We start from the raw sequence: 21,394 nt of genomic DNA on the forward strand, positions 1-21,394 counted from the left end.
CTACTGCCTTGGTGGTCTGCACTGTCCCTGAACCTCCCCCAGCTCAAGACATGCCTGGCATACACTTCCTCCAAGGCTTTTTGCCTACTTCCAGTCTGTTCAACCCTCAGCACAATTTTCAACTTTTAAAATCTCTACACAAAACCCCACAGTAAGCCTCTATCTTATCTATTTATTTTTATTATTGAATTTGCCTAATATTTTCCTGCTTGTTTACAGTCATCTCTACCAGAAAGAAAACTCAGGGGTTTGTAGGTCTTGTTCACTGCTATATTCTTTTTTTTAAGATTTTATTTATTTATTTTTAGAGAGGGAAGGGAGGGAGAGAGAGAAACATCAATGTGCGGTTGCTGGGGGCTGTGGCCTGCAACCTAGGTATGTGGCCTGACTGGGAATCGAACCTGTGACACTTTGGTTCGCAGCCCGCGCTCAATCCACTGAGTTACGCCAGCCAGGGCTTCACTGCTATATTCTTAAGGCCTAGAAAAGTCCCTAGCACACAGTAGTTACTTAATATACATGTTAAATGAATAAATACTTACATTCTCATTTGTCTGGCATCAATTATGAGCACTCACAGTGTTGGCTAAAACTTTAGACCTCATTAATGGTTAGTCATTTCTTGTTCTTAACCATTTTGTTTTTGTTGTTTTATATTACCACATCAGATACAATTTTACCTGTTTAAATAAATTCATTTTTCAAAGTGTGTATTCAGTTGAAGCCAGTTCTACTCAAAGCCTGATCCACGGAGCAGAGCTGACCAATCAATTGTTTGTTACTGGTATGCAACAAAATAAATACAGAGACTGAGAGAAAACATGAGGTATTTATGAAAAGTTGCATTTTATGTCTGTTGAATCTACTAATAAAAATATAAGGACATATTTTGTATGGTTTTTGTTTCTTATTTTATTCTCTTGGTATCTCATTTTTATTGCATTTTGCAAATGTATTGACCATGATAGTTGAGAATTTGTTTTTGGAAAAATTGATCTTTCACACAGCTAGTTTAAGATACACTAATCTAAGCTAACTCTCTTTAGAAATAGTAAGATAGTGGTATTTAACTGTTTAATAAAATTGCAGGTATCAATTTATTATGCAAGAAATACTAATTTGTTTATACAAATTGTATAATATACAAAACTTACTATACAAAAAATAGTAAGTTTTTTAAAATTTTATTTTAATCATTGTTCAAGTATACTTTTCTGTCTTTTACTCCCATCCCAGCCCACCCATCCATCTCTCCCACCTCCCTCCCATTTCAACCCCCCACCCAGTAAATAGTAAGTTTGAAACATATATTCAATAAAGTTCTTGAATTTGAAATATAGGAAGAAAATTGAAGACGATATCTTTGGAAATAGTCTTTCATCTTGCAAATAGTTATCATTTAATAATAAAGCCTATTTTAAAGCATAGAGTAAGTTGGATCAATGCCAGTACTAACCCTACTATCTATGCAGCACTGTTTTGCAAGAGTTGAGCAGAGAACAGGTTGGTTAGAAACAGAGACAAGATCCTAAGGAAATGTCAGGAAGTTGAGCCTCCTAGGCCAGACCTGTTCAAATTCAGTCTCTGGACTGTTCACCAAGACATCCTCAGCTCTCATCTTACTAAAACCTTAAGTAAACTAATTGAAGTAGCTAATTGAAAGTCTCATAACAGAGCAGTTCTTTCTGCAATAATAGTTCTTCCCATTACTTTTTTCCTAAGAGATACAAACGTTGGCCACCCCCAGGTGCTTCTGTTCCTTTGGCCTTCTCAGTCCCCCGGCCTTTTATTTGTGTCTGGAAATACTGACAAAAAAGAGGCAATGGCGACTAAGAGCCCATCTCCTGTCAGCAATTACCCAACATACTTCCACTTGACCTCAACACACTTCACAGAGGCCACCAAAGAGCCACTGCTGTAATCTTTCCTGGTCACTAACGACTGACTGGATTTGATTCAGTGACTTAGAGGTAAAAGGCTCCATATTCAATTACCAAGCCCTGAGCTTTCTCAATTAATCAAAGACTGACATAATAGGTCTATTACAACTCTTAAAGAAAAGGCCAGATCAAATCAATATAATCACTATTTAACCTTAAAAAGAAATGTTAATATACTTTATTTAAATATAAAATTCAAAACTCTATCGCATTTAAATGAACTTGGTTAGAATGCATTTTATCTAGAATTTTAATATAGGAAACTCAAACATAATCAAAATGACAACCAAACTATATTTGGACTTTCTATAGCAGCCTGCTTTGGAAAAATTCAAATGTTTTCACATTTACTTTACCATTTATCCCAAAACTACAGTTTGGTGTCTATGTAATTTGTGGAAGGATTTATCTGGTCACAGGGGTTATGTAAAAACTTTTAACAATCAATCAGGATGGCACAACTAAACTATTAAATAAACAGGGGTCTCTTATCAGTCTTTGTATCAGGAAGTTTTAATGGAGGCAAAGAAAAAGTGGAATCTGAGTCATAAAAGAACCAACAATGTGGTTACAAATCATTAGCAGTGAGGACTGCAAATATCTAAAGCAATAAAATGCTTCTGATACTAAAGCAACAGACAGCCATCTAAACCCAGAGGAAACTATTGCAAAAGTCAAAAACCAGCTAATCCAATCTGAACTTTTAGTGACACTATCAACATGTATAAAAGCATTTGAAGAGTTCAGAGTTTAACCTTATGTCTGAGATTCAAGGATAAAGTCAAAGCAGAGAACACATTTCCCTTCATCTCCATGTCAAAATAAGAAACCACCTTCTCCATGACAAGTAAAGTGAGGATTATTTATATAGCATTTTTTATTTGAAAAATTGCACCGGTTCTTTGTGTTAGAGCTGTAAAGGAAAAGTTCAGGTTGTCTTATTCATTAACAAGTTAAAGTTAGAGACTTCTGAGAGATTCTAAATTTTTTACTTTGGTGTTTTGTCTCCTTTTTTCCCTTTTTAATATGTTCCCACTGATCTTAACTTTTTCATGTTTTACATCAGCTGTCAGGCACCACCTTGGGCTGGTCACCAGGATGCCAGAGCCCTTGTCAGAGCTTGTTCCTTTGAATTCAACCCCTTGGGTGCTGAACCCTTCTCAGTCACTTGACTGCCCTTCATTCATGCATTTGTCATCTTTCTGACCAACATCTTAGAAAACAGATGAACAGTTCTTTTACAAACACATACTATCTCCAATTATTTGCAGGTTGCTCCCTCCTGACAACCTCTGGGGTGTTTGTCAATGCACTGAAAATGTTCTGTCTGTGACTGCTTCATGAAGATCTGACAAACTGGTTAGACCATGCCAAGGAGAAAAATGGCGGCCGCTACAGTGAGCTCCATGTGGAAGACACAAATTTTTCTTCACCCTTTTCCCTCTCTTCATTTTTCAGCTTCTTTATAAAATATGCATTATGCAGGTAAGAAAGGGTAATTAATACTACCCCCAAGACCAATGAAATAATTGCATGTTAACAAATAAACACTTTTTTATCCCAATAAGTGCTTCCCATACACTTTGTCAGGCAGTTAAACTATAAAAGCTTCTAATCATTACAGGCTTTAATTTCAAGAGTTAAGTGGGGTCAGGTGGAGGCATATCTTGGTATGTTGTTTCTCCTGTAGAACTATAAATGTCTTTGAGTAGGTGAGGGCAATACTTCAGAGTGCATAGTTATGAGGCATAAGAGCAGTAAATGAAAATATGAGATCTAAGAGCAATTACCCAACCTCCATTTCACTAAAGGTTTTGCCTTCCTCCCTCATTAAGCCTTTAAAAATTGGTGCTAACAAGTAGTTAAACTGACTGATTTGAGTACCGCCCCCACTGTACTCTTAAGTACTAATGAGCAAGTGATTCTCTCCCTACCCACTCTTAGTTCCCTGATGAATCAGTCCCTATGCTGCAGAGAAATCAGAGGAAAAACACTACATCCAAAGTATCCTTTATAAATAAATGTGATTTAAACAATTTTTGATGCATCATTGCTCAAAGATTAAATTATTTATGAAGAAATATTATTTTAAGTATATTTTATTGATTTGCCCCATGAAAATATTACAGTTGTTCCAATTTTCCCTCTTTACACCCCTCTGCCCAGTACCCCTACCCTCTAGCAATCCTACTCCTTAGTTCATATCCATAGGTCATGTATATTTCTTTGGCTTCCCCATTTCCTATTCTGTTCTTAACCTCCACTGTCTATTTTGTACCTACCAATTATGCTTCTTATTCCCTGTACCTTTTCCCCCAATCACCCACTGCTCCCTCCCAGCTGATAACCTTCCAAATGATCCCCATATCTATAATTCTGTTCTTATTCTGGTGGTTTCCTTAATTTGTTTTGTTTTTGTTTTTTACATTAAGTTGTTGATAGAGTTTGTTGTCATTTTAATTTTCATGGTTTTGATCTTCTTTTTCTTAAGTCCCTTTAACATTTTATATAAAGAGGTCATTGTGATGATCAACTCCTTTAGCTTTACCTTGTCTGGGAAGCACTTTATCTGCCCTTCCATTCTAAATGATAGCTTGGCTGGTATGGCTCAGTGGTTGAGTTCCGGCTTGTGAATCAAAGGGTCACCAGTTCTATTCCCAGTCTAGGGCACCTGCCTGGGTTGCGGGCCACGTCCCCGGTAGGGGACGTGCCAGAGCCAACAACACATTGATGTTTCTCTCCCTCTCTTTCTCCTTCCTTTCCCCTGTAACTAAAATTTAAAATAAATAAATAGATAAAATCTTTTAAAATAAATAAATAAATATATGATAGCTTTGCTGAATAATCTTGGTTGTAGGTGCTTGTTTTTCATCACTTTGAATGCTTGTTTCCAGTCCCTTCTTGTCTGCAAAGTTTCTTTTGAGAAATTAGCTGCTAGTCTTAGGGGAACTCCTTTATAGGTAACTCTCTGCTTTCCTCTTGATGCTTTTATGATTCTCTCTTTATATTTAACCTTTGGCATTTTAGTTATGTTGGGTCTTGGTGTGGTCCTCTTTGGGTCCAACTTGTTTGAGACTCTCTGTGCTTCCTGGACTTGCATGTCTATTTGCTTCATCAAATTAATGAAGTTCTCCTTCATTATTTTTTCAAATAAGTTTTCAATTTCTTGCTCTTCCTCTTCTCCTTCTGGCACCCCTATGATTCAGATGTTGGCACTTTCAGAGATGTCCCAGGGTCTTCTTATTCTCGCCTCATTTTTTTAATTCTTTTTTCTCCATTCTATTCTGGTTGATTGTTTATTTTTTCCTTATGTTCCAAATCATTGGTTTGAACTTTAGCTTCCTTCCTTTCACTGTTGGTTCCCTATGGATTTTTCTTTATTTTACTTAGTGTAGCCTTTATTCCTTACCTTATGCTTTTGGTATACTCAGTGAATTCTCTAAGTATCCTTATCACCAGTGTTTTAAACTCTGTATCTGATAGGTTGGTTATCTCCATTTCCTTCAATTCTTTTTCTGGTTTTTGGTTCTGTTCTTTCACCTAGGCCATATTTCTTTATCTCCTTGATTTGACTGCCTCCCAGTGTTTGTTTCTGTGTATTAGGTAGAGCTGCTCTGAGTCTCTATAGAAGTCACCTGTAAGTTGTGTGGGGAGGAGCCTTAGGTAATCATCAGGGGAGAACAACCTGCTTCATCACTTTGTGGCTTTGTATCGGGGGAGGGCTTAGAAAGGGGACTATGACAATGCTTGTCTTCTGAGGGTTTGCCTGGCCCTCGACCCTTTTCCAGTCACTTCACCCACTCCCTATATGCAACTGGCATCATCCCAGTGTGACCCTGGTGTTGAACCTCAGAGTGGGTGGGTTTGCATATATTTTAAGACTACATGGGCCCTTTAAGCAAAGTTTCCTGAAAATCCAGCAGTTTCTTCCACTGCCCGAACCCCCACTGTTTTTTACAATCAGAAGTTATGGAGATTTATCTTCCTGGCACTGGAACCCTGGGCTGTATGGTCTGGCTGGGGCTGGGATTGCTTGCTCCCAAGGTCTGTCCTGGTTTTTATCTCCCACACCTGAATATGGGACCACCCATTCTGCCAGCCACTGCCACTGTTGCCTTGCCGCCACCACACCTCATCTTCTCTGCCCTGGCTCCCCATCTCTACCCTTCCTACCTGTCTGGATGAATATGGCTTCTTTAAATCCTTGCTTTTCAAACTCCATACAGTTCAATTTTCTAGCAGCTCTGCATGATTTTTGCTTTGAAGGTAGCTGTGATTTCTTATGGTTGTGCAAGGAGGCAAAATGTGTTCACCTATGCCTCCATCTTGACTAGTAGTCTTGAAGAAATATTATGATCATATACCAAATGATCACAAAAGTCATTGAAGATATTTGGGACTTTGTTGCAACCCCAACTTGTAATTTGGGTGGCTAATGAGTGAGTTGTATTTATATATCACAGAGCAACACAGCTGAACAGAAACTTACAAATTAACTTACTCAATGGCTTCATTTATTGAAGAGGAAACTAAGGCCCAGAAAAATTAAGTGATTTTGGAGGGGGTGAGTAGGTCACACAACTGACAATAGCAAAAGGAACAGCAGAATATACCTTCTGACTCTTAGTATAATGTTTGTTTCTCTAAACCCAGGGTCAGCAAATTACACCTTATAGGTCATACCCAGCCCACTGTCTTTTTTTAAAACATGTTCTGTAAAGTAAAAAGGGTTTTACTTAGTTGAAAAAATCAAGAGAAGAAGAACATTTTGTGGCACATAAAAATTATATGAAATTCAAAATTCAGTGTCCATAAATAAAGTTTTATTAGAACACAGCCATTCTTGCTTGCTTGTCATGCTATGTTCTACTTATGCATAAAAACAGAAGAATTGAGCATTTGCAGTAAAATCCATATGTGGAAATATTTTCTATTGGATCCTTTAAAGAAAGTTTGGTAATCCTTACTCTAAACAATGTGTGAAAGCTAGGACCACTTAGCAGATTCATACTCCCTCCTGATTCCACAATAGTAGTTGGGACAAAACCCCCCAAATATTACCTATGTATATAATAATTAATATTATAAAAATGTTTTAGAATGAAGAAATTAATGAGTACAAAATTATTAAGTGATTCATAGCTAGCCTTGAATTTTCTGTGCAAATAACACAAATTACTGATTCTTTATCTTCATAGGTAGTAATACCTGATATTTCTTTCGACTGAGCATTCTCTGAAAAAATGTCATATATTTTTTAATTTGACATAAATTACAATAAATTCTGATAAACTAATTTGTAAGCATCTCATCAAATCTAGATGCCCCATTTTATTACAAAGAAAAAAACTAATACTTATAACCTATATGTGTCATAGCTTCTGGAAGATGACTTCGCAGTATCTCATTTAATCCCCATAGTGAGCCTACAAAGCTTGAGGTCACCCTACCAGTGTGTGGCGGAGAAGCCATCCCAGCTCAGGGCTGGTATCAACACCAACACTCTGCTGTTACCCACAATGCTTCTCCTGCAGCTGGGTTAAAAATCCCTGATACAGACTCTATAGGTTCCAAAGTATATACAGTCATGTTTGCCAGAAACTTTAAAGAAAATGACTTCACAGAATGTACTTCTCAAGAGAAGCAAAGGGAACTTCCACTGAGATAGGCTGGAATTAGATTTTTGCCTCCAGAAGAAATAATCACCAGTATAAAAGTAATCAAAGAACCAAGAATAAAGCATCATAGAATTCCATATTTCAAATTTAGTGGCCATTATTGACCTTCACTTCCAAGACATACATTTAAAATATGTTGACATTAAGGCTGATGATGTTGCCACTTGACATTACTGGGCATTCAAAGGTGAAAATGAATCTCTATTGACAGCAATTATTTCTGAATACTTGGAGGCTTGTCTGAAGTAAAAGTATTTAAAATTTTAAAAGTGGATGATTTCAGAACTTGAGGCAGAAGCAGAAATGATTTCAAGCTTTCAAGACACTGGAGCCTTTTTTAGATTAGGCAATATATTAATATTGCTTCACTAAAGATTAATAGTACATTTGCCACATTATTAAGTTAACAGATTTCTATGTCTGTGATTCATGCTGATAATAACTTTATTTCTATTAACAATAATTCTCACTTGAAATCAGTAACAGAAACTTCCAGGTTGTGCTCGAAGACTTTCAGTCTTGCTGTGGGTCTGCTGCCAGCACTTTTTTAAAAAGATCATTCATTTTTGCTCTGATTGGGTGATACATACCTAATAATTTTTTTCAAACTAGGGCAGAACTAGCTAATGCTCCCTTCACTCTTGCTATCCGTACCCAACCAACACAACCCTCTTTTATAACCCCATGGCTCAAATTAAAGATTGGAAGGTAAATTATCATCTGGCCATGTTTCATATAGATAGAAAAAAATCTCATGGAGAATGTGAGATTAAATCCGTTCCTGGGTTTAAGCAGTTAACAGAGCAATAGGCTCATTTTACAACCAGTGGGCTCGTTAACAGCTGTACTGAGTTATGACTTTGATTCTCCTATACCTTCTCAAATTGTATAATTGATCATAGAGAAGGGGTTAGTTGAGGTCTCAAATAAGAAGTTATCCTCCGGATGTTTAAGCAAGGCTGCTCTCTCAGGATGGTGGGAAGGCAGGAACCTTAAGGTAGTTCACACGCTGTTAAGAAAAATTGGAGAATACCTTCCTCAAGGGCAAGGCTCAGGTTGACTTTTTCTCTTAGACAGTTAGTAGCTTCACGCGCCACTGGGGATTAAAGAAATGCTCCATGCTGCTAATAATGATAAAGACGTGATTATTCCAACAAAGCTCAAAAACTAGAAAAGTGAAGAGAGACCCAATTTTTGTGACAATAGACTTTAGTTCTGACATTAAAACCTAAAAACAGGTTTGAAATATATGAAGAGGCTCCCAGTTAGGCTTGGAGTTTTAGTCAGTATTCGAGTTATTTTAAAAATGAAATTCTAACATGACTTTGAGGACTTGGACTGGGACAGAAGTTTTTTGTTTGTTTGTTTTTTCATTTCTTATCTGCTACTTTATTTTGCAAACCTTCTTCATGTAGTTCCCTTTTCTACATGATTGATTTAAAAAGAGAGTATAGACACAAGTATGTCTTGTTTTTTCTCATGTTGCGTGGCTCGTGTTAGAAACAGGGCCAATCCAGGGAGCCCACAAACAAGCCTCCAACAAGTAACGTGTTTCCACCCTGGGCTGCTCTTCTTTAGGAAAAACAAAAACAAAAACATGCCACTGAACTAGATGCTATTTAAAGAATCTATTCTAGCCCCGACCTTTTTTTTTCTTCTTTTATCAGAGTGTAAACAAACATCCTTAATACTTTCTACTGGCGTTTGCTTTATTGTTCATAAAAAGCTACATGCAAAATTCAAAAATTATTTGATTTCTTATATGTCATCCTAAGCACAAAATTAGGGCCACTTTTACTTTTCATAGGAAAATTTAAAAGCTAGACTAGACGACAAAAGATGCCTCTGTAAAGAATTAGTAGGCAAAGCTCCCACTGCCTTTTGACAGCTCATAAGTGGGGCCATGAAGACCTGGGAAACACCGCACCGCCTGTCAGAGACTCTGTGCGAGAAACGAGGTATCTGCTGCAGGACTCTCTCTCAAGTTAAACCACTGTCCTAATGCATGACTCCCTTGCCCCTGAAATATAGGTTCCTTCAGGATATTACCTGCAGACCATGAACTCCAACCTCAACTTGGATGGATTTCTTCTGCCAATTGCAATAATGAATGTCATTAACACCCTACCACTATTAATTCTGGCTCCTTGTATGGAATATCTCAGGACCTGCTTATTTTCTGCTAACAGAGATGGATCATTTCTATTGGCATGCATTAGTAAGTACAATTTACCATCACAAGTGAATGATTTGCAACCTTTTAGAATAAAAATACACCCTACTAAGATCTAAGCTAGTGATAGGCTCTACAGCAAGTTCAATTTTGACAAATTGGGAGGAAGGTGAATTTGAGAGTGATAGCATTCAGCCTCCCGAGTCTCCATGCAGACATCAGTGTGCCATTTTCTTCCCATGCTTCTATGCTTCCTCAGCAGACACACCTGTTAGAAAGACATGGTGAAACTTTCAGCACCAAATGGCTTATTCTTCTTCAGGTAAGGTGGTCCTCACTCCTAAGTCAATATTGAGTATGCCCTTAAAAATTAACACAAGTAATGAACCTAAAAAAATAATGTGAGGCTGTACTTGGGAGGCATTAACTTCTGAACTAGTAGCAACATTTATTAAAAATTAGTACTTTTATTAACAGGTTCAGAATAGTACTTTTTCAAGTAGTAAGGTATATAGCAATAATTTTCAAAAAATTTTCTAGCTTTATTGAGCTATAATGGGCATAAAACATTGTGTAAGTTTAAGGCATAGGATGTGATAATTTGGTACACATTTTGCAAGATGTCTACCAGGGAAAAGTTAATTAACACATACCATACCACACATAATGATCACTTTGTTGTTGTTGTTATCATTATTGTTGTTGTCATTGTTGTGACTGGGAGCATTAAAGCGCTACTTGTGCCCTGGCTGGTGTGGCTTAGTGGACCCAGTGCCGGCCTGTAAAACGACAGGCCACTGGTAAGATTCCATGTCAGGGCACATGCCTGGGTTACTGGGCCAGGTCCCCAGGCCCATGCAAGAGGCAACCTATTGATGTTTCTCTTGCACATCGATGTTTCTCTCCCTCTGTTTCTCCCTCTCTCTCTCCTTCCCTGCTCCTCCCTCTGAAAATAAATAAATAAAATCTTTTAAAGCTCTACTCTCATTGTTTTATTTAAAAAATATTTAGTTTGTCTTACTTAGAACACAATTAATGGACCATAAAATAACTTTTGTCTGATTAAAATGAGACAGGAGGAGCTGAAGTCTATTCTGATCACATTCTCCTTGCCTCTCCTTCGCTGTGGACCCCTGGTCCTGACATGGAGCAAGAGGACAGGTGCTGGTCTGGTAAAACCAGGTCAGTCTAAAGGAATCCAAGTGCTGTGCCTTAGCCCTTGTTCTGCCACTCAGGTGCCATTGGGTAACTTTGAAAAGCCACTCTTCTTGTCTTCTAATTCTCTCATTATCTTCATTGAGAGGCATACCCTCGATAAACTGTAGGTCCCTCTGTTCTGTAAGGTTTTTGAAATCACTCAGGATGATGCCAGTGCCTGGAGCATGGTCCTGACACACAGTGAAAGCCCTGTAAACATTGGCTAAGTATTGAGTCATCATTTGCAATTGTTTGGTAAGCATAAACAGAAAGTAATCGGAGTTGGAAACTATTAAGAAATATCACATAATGGTAACATGATGTCTTTTTTTAAAGATGCTTTTTAAAAAATATATTTATTTCTTTTTAGGGGGAGGGAAAAGGGACGGAGAGAAACATCAATGTCTGATTGCCTCTCACACACCCCCAACAGGGGACCTGGCCCACAACCTAGGCACAGGCCCTGACTGGGAATTGAACTAGCAACCCTTTGGTTCGTGGGTCGGAACTTAATCCACTGGGCACACCACCCAGGGTGATGATAACCTGATGTCTTATTGTCTGCTTGAGAAATAATTTCATCAAAACAGTCAGGGCCAGGCATTTCAAAGGTTCTCTTCTCTTTATTAACCTGTTTTAGTTCTTAATCCTCCTTTTTTAGAGATCTGTGGAGACCATGGAGTCTTCCAGTAACCACTATTATATTTTTTTGCTATCTCTCTGCTTATAGAAATTACACTGCACTGTGTGTGCTTCCTGCTACTAAAAAAGGCCATCAACAAATTACACCAGATCACATCCCAGGGCAGACTTCTTTTTGGAAAGAACTCAAAGCGACTAAACTCGACTTGGTTTATATTATCTTGTTGTCTTCAGTGATAGAGGCCTTCAGTACATAAACTTTTCTGATTCATTTTCTAAGCCAAACCCTGATACTATTTATTGTAATGGGTTTAGGTGAACTATAAATATTAGTAGGTTTTAAGGATCCTTAAATCTTAAAGAGCATTTGTGTGTGCCAATGTAGGAATCCCAAAACCAGTATTTAGTGCATGTCCAGCATTATTTGAAGATGTACATGCCATCAGCAAGTACTCTACTAAAACAGAATAAATGCGGGACTAAATGGAAGCAGATCTATAGCAAAATGCCAAAACTTTTGCAGTCTTGTGCAATACCATGAAAATCCAGTCTGGGCTTCCAATTGTGCTTGATTACAGAAAAAAATCTTAGCTTGGGTACTTTATGAAAATATGCTATACAACATGGCTGAAAGAATTACTTTAGAAATCCATCCTGAGAATAAGAAGAAATCCTTCCTGAGAATTGACCAAGGGTCAAACCCGCAACCTTTTTTGGTGTACAAGATGATGCTCTCACCAGTTGAGTCACCCTGCCAGGGCTTAGGTTATATAAGTTAAATTATCAGTGTTAATTTGGTATCCTTACTGTTATTTCTAAATAAGACCCTGAAGTTAATAAAAAAAAATTATTTTGCCACCACAAGGGATAGTTACTCCTTAGACGGCCACCCCGTCCAAGTTCAGTCATTGTCCCTCCAGGGACCATGATGTTCAAGGAGCCAGATGGTGCAGACAGAGTCAACGCCTCATGTAGGACATCACAGTCACAGCCCAGGCCACGCGTGAGTGAGGAATGGGGAAATCTCATTCAGCTGGTCAAAGTAAAAATTTAAGAAAGGAAAAAATAAATGTACTTCTTTTTATCTATCTTATAAATAATGTAACAAAAGAAGGGTTTCTGATTCCAGGCATGCCATTCGTAAGTTTAATCAGCTAAAGAAATCAAGGAGTGTATAACAGTACCAACTATTTTTCAAAAATCTCCAAGACTTCCAGAACTGTGAAAGACAAAGGCTTGATGTGCAGGCAGTGTTTTATCAAGACTGTATTTTTTTGTAACATTACATATGAGGGGATCTATCTATTTAAAAGTCAACCTTAATTCACCAAATATTTAGAATCAGTGAGACCATTTTCATTAATCTGTATGTCATAATTGGATATACTTCATTTTAGCCATTTTCTGTTAAAAAATGTTTACATCATGAGTATTTCCTTTCTTTATCATTAATTAAGATCCTGTAGTATGTGGCATTTAGTAGTTAGTGCTGACACACACAAGTATTAATCTGACTAAAATTAGCCTAATTAAGATTGTTATTAAGCCTTACACAAAGCAGAAGTGTACAACACAGTAGGTAGCAATTATCTTGCCTTTTAAATGACATTTAAATTGAAATGTGGATGAAGTACATTTGAATATCTGCCAGACCTTCCTCTTTAAAATAAAAACTTGAAAATTCAAATTCTTAAACTAAGTCTTTTATGATGTAGCTACAACCAAGGTGTTGCTCCATCGTTACATAACCAGTAACTTCTACTAGTTCTAATAGTTGGCAGTAAAACAAACTTTCTTTTTTGGTAGGATCCAAGTTGCCTGATAAACTAAAAATCGAGTCAGGGATGCAATCATCTTCACTGCAAATAGGATTGCTTCAGCAAAACTACTTTTTCTCTATTATAGTTTCCAAACTGATAGATTTTTTTCCAGGAAATACCATAGTATATACCCATTGCAAGTACATACTGGATGGGAGGAACTGTGTGAACACTAAAAGAAAGCATGTGTGAATAACTAGTCTGAATAATTCATTTTCTCAATTGTTAATTTGTTTTAATAAAAACACATTAATATTCTCATGTTCTTTTTTTAAAAAAATCCTCACCCAAGGACATGCTTATTGATTTTAGAGAGAAAAAGAGGAAGGGAAGGAGAGACAGAGGGAGAGAAACATCAATGTGAGAAAGAAACATTGATTGGTTGCCTTGTATGTGTCCTAAATGGAGACCCAACCAGCAACCTAGGCATGTGACCTTTCAGTTTATGGGACAACTCCCCAACCAACTGAGCCACACTGGCCAGGGCAGGTTCTTATTCTTAAAGTTGACCAATACTGTTATTATATTTGAGGTGAAGTAGACTATGCAGTACACCATCTGAAACAATAATTGATGGCTTATAGATACATTCATGTATCTGATCTCACATAAATACATGAGTTACCTGTTCCATTTTTCAGAAATTAAAACACAAGTTGAATCTCCTAAGATGAGTTCCAGTAGTCTAAAGAGAAATGAGAGACAGGACATGGATAGCTCAGTTCAAACAGAGAAATACATCACTAACCATAGAAACAATAAAAGTAAAAAACATATGCCATTCTAACAGTTGGTAAGAAATACCTTCCACAAAGGCAGCAGATACATAAAACAATAACAATATCGCTGTCTCTATGAGAGCGGTTTATGGATGTTCTCACATGAGCAAATTTCTTATTCTGGAAATTTGCCAAAATCATGGATCCAAGGACAATTTCTCAAGAACTCAATAGAATTTTCATATTATGGTTGTGTTACATATCACAGACTCATACATCAGCCTACCCATAAAAAAAACCCATACTTTTCTCAGTAATTTAACCAGTAACTGAAGAATCTTAACATTTTTATTTTTTAGTATGAGATTTTGCTTCAGCATGAAATAGCAAGTGCAACTTTGATGTTTGAGTAAATTCTAACTTTCTTTTCTTTAATTGTGGTCTAATTTGGAAAATTATTACATGGTAGGATAGAATAAACTGTAAGAGCTTCAATACTCTTATGGACTTGTCTACAACTACACAGCCAATATTAAAACATACATTATTTATCTGAGTATAATATCTCCTTTGGAACCATGTGCTTTATCTTGTAAATACAGGTCCGCTAGAGGTTTAAAATGTGTACATTCTGATAAAATGCACTCTGCTTTGGATGAGTTATGATCTCATAGAAGTTAAGAATAAAAATGGAGCAGATTAAATTTGGGTTGGAATCACACTTTGTTTTGAATTTCAAAAAAGTCATTTTTCACTGGCACCAGAGTGCAGTAGCAAATAAAACACAAATGTGGTTATCTAGACCCTTCAGGTAAAATATGCTTTGCCTTAAAACATCTGGGTAAATAAGTTAAATATTTGTGCTTTGCTTGAAATTGTCTGGAGAACTGTCTTTCACTGGATTTTGCTAGATCAGTTCTCTGGGTGATCTATGCTTGAGCAATACTTCTCAGGGTTTAATGTGAATAGGAATCTTCCAGTGATCTTGTTTAAATGCAAATCTGACTCAGTCCTCCTGCAGTGGAGGTTGAAAATCTGCCTGGCCAGCCATCTCCCAGGTGATACTTATGCTACTGCTCAGGGACTACACTTTATATCGAGGACAGAGGAAAAGGAAAAGATGGTTCTCTCACATCTCATACCTATGTGCAGGCAGTCATGACCCACATAAAGATACCACAACTTCTCATCAGGTCAGAGCTAAGATTCAAGAGTAGGCAGTAGAAGCTGATGGCTTAACCACTGCACTCGTGGGCCAAGTCTGGTCAGCCATTGGCTTTGGTGCTGCCTGCAAGCTAAGAAATTTTTAAGAGATGAATGTTGGCAATTTGATGATAAGAAATAATAACTTTGAACACCAATTGAATGATTGAATTCAGTCAAAAAAATTATAGAACTTTATTCTATCTCTTGTTACGTAAATACCTACGTATCTTCAAAATTTGTCTTTGTTCCATAGAACTGAAATGTTTGTTACTGGCCTTTTACAGAAAAAATTTTTTTGCTGATCTGTTGTCTAAAGTATTGCCTCTAATGCTATTTCCTGAATAAAACATAAGCCTTTTTACACACTGCATATGATAAACAAAAACAAAAGGGGGGGTGAGTGACCATGATTTTTTTTATCTAGATTACCCTAAATTAGTTAGAATGAGGAGTATCATAGAAGATTGTCACAGACTAACTTTTCATCTAACCTTTTGTACCTCTAACTCAACTCAAAAGCAAATCCATTTTCTCCATGCCTACTGTGGGTCTCATTTATATGGTTGCCACTACCACCTTCTCAATCACCTGAACTCATAGTCAACATTGACATCTGTGGCCTCCTTGTTACTTGCTTCAGGTGCTATGGTTTTGTCAGTGGAATCTGTTGTATCTTGTGTTTATACCCTCTGTGTTTCCTGGGAGTGGGTGCCCTGATAGTAATTACAGCCCCATTATACTTCACCAGGCTATTTTTTAACTTCCTATCATCCATCCTCCAATATCTCCCATTCTATCAACCAGCACGTGGCCTTTAGAGTAACCATTTTAAATGACAATTCTAATAATTTTATCTGTATCTAATATTTTCAACGATTCCATTATCTTCAGAATAATTTCAAAATCCCTCAAAAATATACTAAATGACTGATAATCTGATTTCAAACTATCTTCTCCCAAGATTCCCAATAACTTGAGTTTCTCACCATCCTGAAAATTTGTCTGATGTTCACAATTGTGCTTTTGCTCACGTGGTTTGTGCTGCCTTCACCTCTTCATATTGAAGCCTTCCTCCTTTAAAGCATAAAATGATTCTTCTCACCTCTCCAACCTGAAATAAGTTCATCTTCTTATTTTCCCCAATAGACTGTAGGTCTGCACTGACAGAAGACAGGTATTTTTCATCCTACCATATATCCCCCACTGCACCTAGCATAATACCTTGTCTATAGCAAAAACAGAGTAAATATTACATTGAATTGACCTACTGGCTCTCTTTCTGATGAGTCTATAATGTGCCAAGTAATCTAGATAAATGCAATTATGTAATGGAATTTAAGCTTAAAAGTAGATAATATTGAAATTCATGTTTTTTATATGAGCTGTTTACAAAATCAAAATCTCTACTTCACTCTAAATGGGCCTTTATGAAACTTAATATAAAACAATAATAAATAAATAATCCCCCAAATTGTCTAACTGTTATGCAGATTTCCTCCTTATTTTTACACCTTCTATTTCTTGGGAACTCATTAAAGAACAGACTTTGTGGATACATTTAAATACTGAGATATAATTTAAAAATTTTTACCTACCAATTTATCTATTAACCCAAGACAAACACTATACTATTTAATAATTAAGTTGTTTTTTCTGAATTAAAAACTTTGTCTTATTTGAAATATCATGCAAATTAGCAAAATGTGACTATCTCTAAATTTCAACTGAATTTCATCAAACTAAATTTTGCCTATGCTTTAACGACAGGATTAATTCCAGTAATATGAAGGAGAAATGGAATCGTTGCAGTAGTTATAAACTGTAACAAGACTGTAACAAAACCCCTACTCATTTTCAACCAAAATTCCCTAGATAGTTTTTTAACAGTAAAAGAGAGAGCTGGACCACCATTTGAACAATTGCTTCCATTTATACACTTTACCTAGTTAATTCACCTTTAATATTTTTTTCCTATAGAGAAGTTTCTAGTCTTTAATTCTCTAATAGCTGCTTTACTTTTTCTGCAAAGATTAGAGAATGTAAGACAACTGAAGACTGATAATGCCTACGGGTTATTTCAAAACCATTTTTAAAATAACTCTTAAAATCTTATGAAGACATAATTTTATTTTAAATGCCCCACAAATTATTTTTGATTCCTATATAGCTAAAAAAGTGATAAAAAATGACATATCTCAGGATAAAAGTTAGAAACTATTGCTTTATCTTTAATAATAATTGCTACTGGTTACTAACAGGACTGGTTATAATAATACCAGTACATTATCTTATTTAAATCTCACAACCACCCTACAAAGTAAGAGTCATTAACCCTACCTTAGAGCTGAGGAAAGTGACAATGAGATTAAAAAACTTGCCTGAGGTCACATAACCACTATGTAGGGAAATAGGGGGGCAATGCAGCCACAGCCTACCACGGCCTAAGCAAAGGACAGTCATACAACACAATTAGTTGGCACCTGAATATGTTCAGGACAAAAAAAAAATGTTGAGGAAATAAACATTCCCTAGAGTCAATGTGTAAGAAATCCTATGGCCACTTACACTGATTTGGGGCTCTCTTTTTTTTTTTCCTTTTGCACTCTTTTCCTTCAGTCTCTGGAAATCTATCTGATGCCTTGTCTGTGATGGTAGCTGGCTTCTTTGAAATACACGGAAAGCACTTCCCTCCAGTGGAGCAGCCTCTTCCAGGCAAAGTTCTCACTGTTTCCTCCACACCCTGTCTCTACCTGGTTCTTCGGTACACGTTACTGGGAGTGGCTGAAACACGGGTCCACCCAGCACATGAGTTACGATTTTATTGCCTTGTGTTAGAACACACTGAGTCTTTACACAGAACACACCTCCTCAAGCTGCTGGCAATCTATTCACTGACTGAAAATTGCCCATATTTCAAAACAAGCATATTTATCACCCTCCTTTTTTAATGTTTAATTGTTCTTCATTCCTCTATCACATACAGAACAATTATTAGTTCTACCAAAAGTAAATAAAATGAAAGATTTACTAACCTCATTAAAAGCAGTAACTATTTGGTCAGATACATGAGAGGAGGGGGAAAAAAAATCTTGCTAAAACCTAAAAGAAAACTCCAATACACTCAGATGAAAACCCTTCTCTTCTACCTTCCCTCCTCTCACCTCCCTCCCTCTCACTCATAGCTGAATTCACATATATACTCCCTCCAAAAATGACACTTATAATGTACTTTGGGAGTCTATGAACATGCAAATGAAATGAAAATGTGAGGCAATTTTCCAGACAACTCAGTGTCTTTAAATTAAATTACACTAAATTAAGTATGATCAGTAGAGTTTCGTAAGACAGGTTCAAAATAACTTTATTAAATATCAAGAGTTGTCTGGATTGTCTAGATTGCTGTTATTAACTAAGATAGCACTTTAAAATTCATCAAAATATTTCAGTGACTTCTTGAAATACAGTAATGTGTGTGTATGTCTAAGTATATTTATCTGTGTAATATATTGTCTTATATTTCTACTTTCTTTATATTTCCCTGAAGTGAGAACTCTGATTGTAACTCAAGCCCAATTATACTTTACCAAGATTATTTTTATAATTTCTTATCTTCCCACTTTCAATATCTCTCACATTCTATCCACTCAGCACACAACCTTTACAGTAATCATACTAAATGATAATTCTAATCATTTCAATTATGTCTAAAACTTTAACTACTCTATTATCTTCAGAGTTATTTTCAAATTTCTTAACTAGATGTATTTAATAAAGATATATGTATATAAATATATGTACATACATACATATATACCAAAGCAATTCATTGAGAAATGTCAAAATAAAATTAAGTTTGTATAATTATAGCCATATGTGTGAGACTTTTTTATAATTTTAAATCACCTCATTGCCTATATTTGAGTAAATAAATTATTTTATGAGAGTCTAAGATGTGGATGTAATTTGACACTGTGTGGAATAAAAAAAAGTATAAAAAATACCACTACATAAATGTTTGTGACTTTCCTGATGTTGTTTCCAGAAAATTGTTGGAAGTAGTCAGCCAAAAGTTTGTAGTCTATGTAGGAAGAAAGGGAGTGAATAAAGGTGGTAGGTGAATACAGTCAGAAAATTCCTTAACAACTTAGCAACACTGGGTCAATACACAAGAGGCAGATCACATGATGTCACACATATTGGATATGATCTACAAGAAAAAAAACAAATCTTTCAAATTAAGTCTTAATTATAGCAGTATGTAGACCAACTATTTCAAAACGTGTGCTTGTTTACTTATTCCAAAAATACTGTGTGGGTATCTTCAATATGCCTGATACTGCTCTAGATGCTTAAGACACATCAGTTTAAAGTAGATCTGTCACTGTGGAATTTACAGCATGTTAAAAGGTGATGAGTACTTTAGGAAAAAAAAAAGTAGGGCCAGAGAAGGGAATTAGGATTGCCATGCATAGAAGGTAGAAAGTTGTAACATTAAGAGATTGGTCGGGATAAACCTCAATGAAAGGTAATTTTTGAGCTGAGACTGGAGAAAGTTGAGGGAGTCAGCCACAAGGATATCTGTAAAGAAAATCATTGCCGGTGGAGGAGTCAATACATACAAAGAGGAAGTGTGTTTGGCAAGAAAGTGCAAGGAGTCATGTGCAGTTGGAGGAAAGTGAGGAAGGAAAAAATAATGAAAGAAGAGGTAGAAGGCCATTATAAAGACTTTGAGTTGGGCTCTGGAGGAAATGATAAAAAGGAGCGACATGATATAACTTACACTTTAAATGGACCCCTCTTTGTGTGTGGAGAATGCACAATAATGAGGAAAAGGCTAAAGGAGTTGAGACTATTACTATCCAAGGAAGACAAACAAGGGTTTCAGAGGAGGGAAACAGCAGGGTGCTTGGTGAGATATAGTAAAAGCTTATTTTTATTTCGAAGACAGAACCAATAGGGTATGAGAAAAAGAGGAGTTAATAACAACATCAAAGTTTATGACCTAAGTGACAGGAAGGAGGAAGTTGCCATCTACAGAGCAATAACAGGCTACAGGTGGAGCAAGTTTTGGGAAGAAGATCATAAGTTTAGTTTTAGACATATTGAGAATAAAATGTCAAATAGAGATATCAAATAGGGATTGCATATCCAAGTCTGTAATTTGGTATTGAAATAAGGGATAGATGTAAATTTGAGAGTCATAAGCATACCCATAGTATTTAAAGCTGGTTGAGATCACCAAAGGAATTAGGGTACATAGGAAGTCTGAGTAGACAGAGAAGTAAATTAAAAACCTGAGCCCTAAGGCACTCCATCATTAAGACACTCCAGAGAAGATGAGAAATGTGCAAAGGAGATAAAAAATAAGTGACTTAAAGAAGATACGGTACAAACATACAATGCTCAGCCATAAGAAAAGAGGAACTACTGCTATTTGCAACAACACAGACTGACCTTGAGAATATCATGCTAAGTGAAATAAGTCAGATGGAAAAAGTCAAGAACCATATGACTTCACTCATATGTGAGATATAAAACTGAAAGCAACACATGAATAAATTGACAAACAAATAAACAAAAATTTATGGACACAGACAATGGTATGGTACTTACCAGAAGGAAAGGATGGTAGGAAGGAGGTAATGAAATGTAAAGGAGGTCAGATATAGGGTGATGAAAGGAGATTTGACTTTGGGTGGTAGACATACCATGCAATATATAGATGATATATCATAGAAATGTACACTTAAAATTTATATAATTTTATTAGCCAATGTCACCTCAATAAATTCAATTAAAAATTTTAAAGAAAAGTCTTTAGTTCAGAGAGGCTGAGCAATTTTCCCAAGTCAAACATAGCTATGAAACACTTTTGTACATCACAATTTCACCATAAATAATATTTGAGGTGTGTTTTTTTGTGAGAACAATAATGTTAACAGTTGGTGGGGGGAAAGAAGTGACTGGTGTGAAAAGAAGAAAACCAAGAGTACTATCTTAGAGGTCAAATGTAGAAAAG

At 36.3% G+C, this 21,394-nt stretch overlaps 1 protein-coding gene across 1 annotated transcript in view; it reads left to right on the plus strand.

The window, feature by feature from the left end:
* The window catches only part of SLC15A5 (solute carrier family 15 member 5), an 80,323-nt gene that overhangs the window by 22,560 nt on the left and 36,369 nt on the right, over nucleotides 1–21,394 (plus strand). Inside the window, 4 exon segments of the mRNA XM_028531688.2 lie at nucleotides 3,212–3,358; nucleotides 3,361–3,425; nucleotides 9,650–9,836; nucleotides 17,992–18,180. Of these exon segments, the coding sequence (XP_028387489.1) occupies nucleotides 3,212–3,358; nucleotides 3,361–3,425; nucleotides 9,650–9,836; nucleotides 17,992–18,180 (588 nt within the window).

This window comes from Phyllostomus discolor, chromosome 2, assembly GCF_004126475.2.
Source record: "Phyllostomus discolor isolate MPI-MPIP mPhyDis1 chromosome 2, mPhyDis1.pri.v3, whole genome shotgun sequence".
Taxonomy (NCBI): Eukaryota; Metazoa; Chordata; class Mammalia; order Chiroptera; family Phyllostomidae; genus Phyllostomus; species Phyllostomus discolor.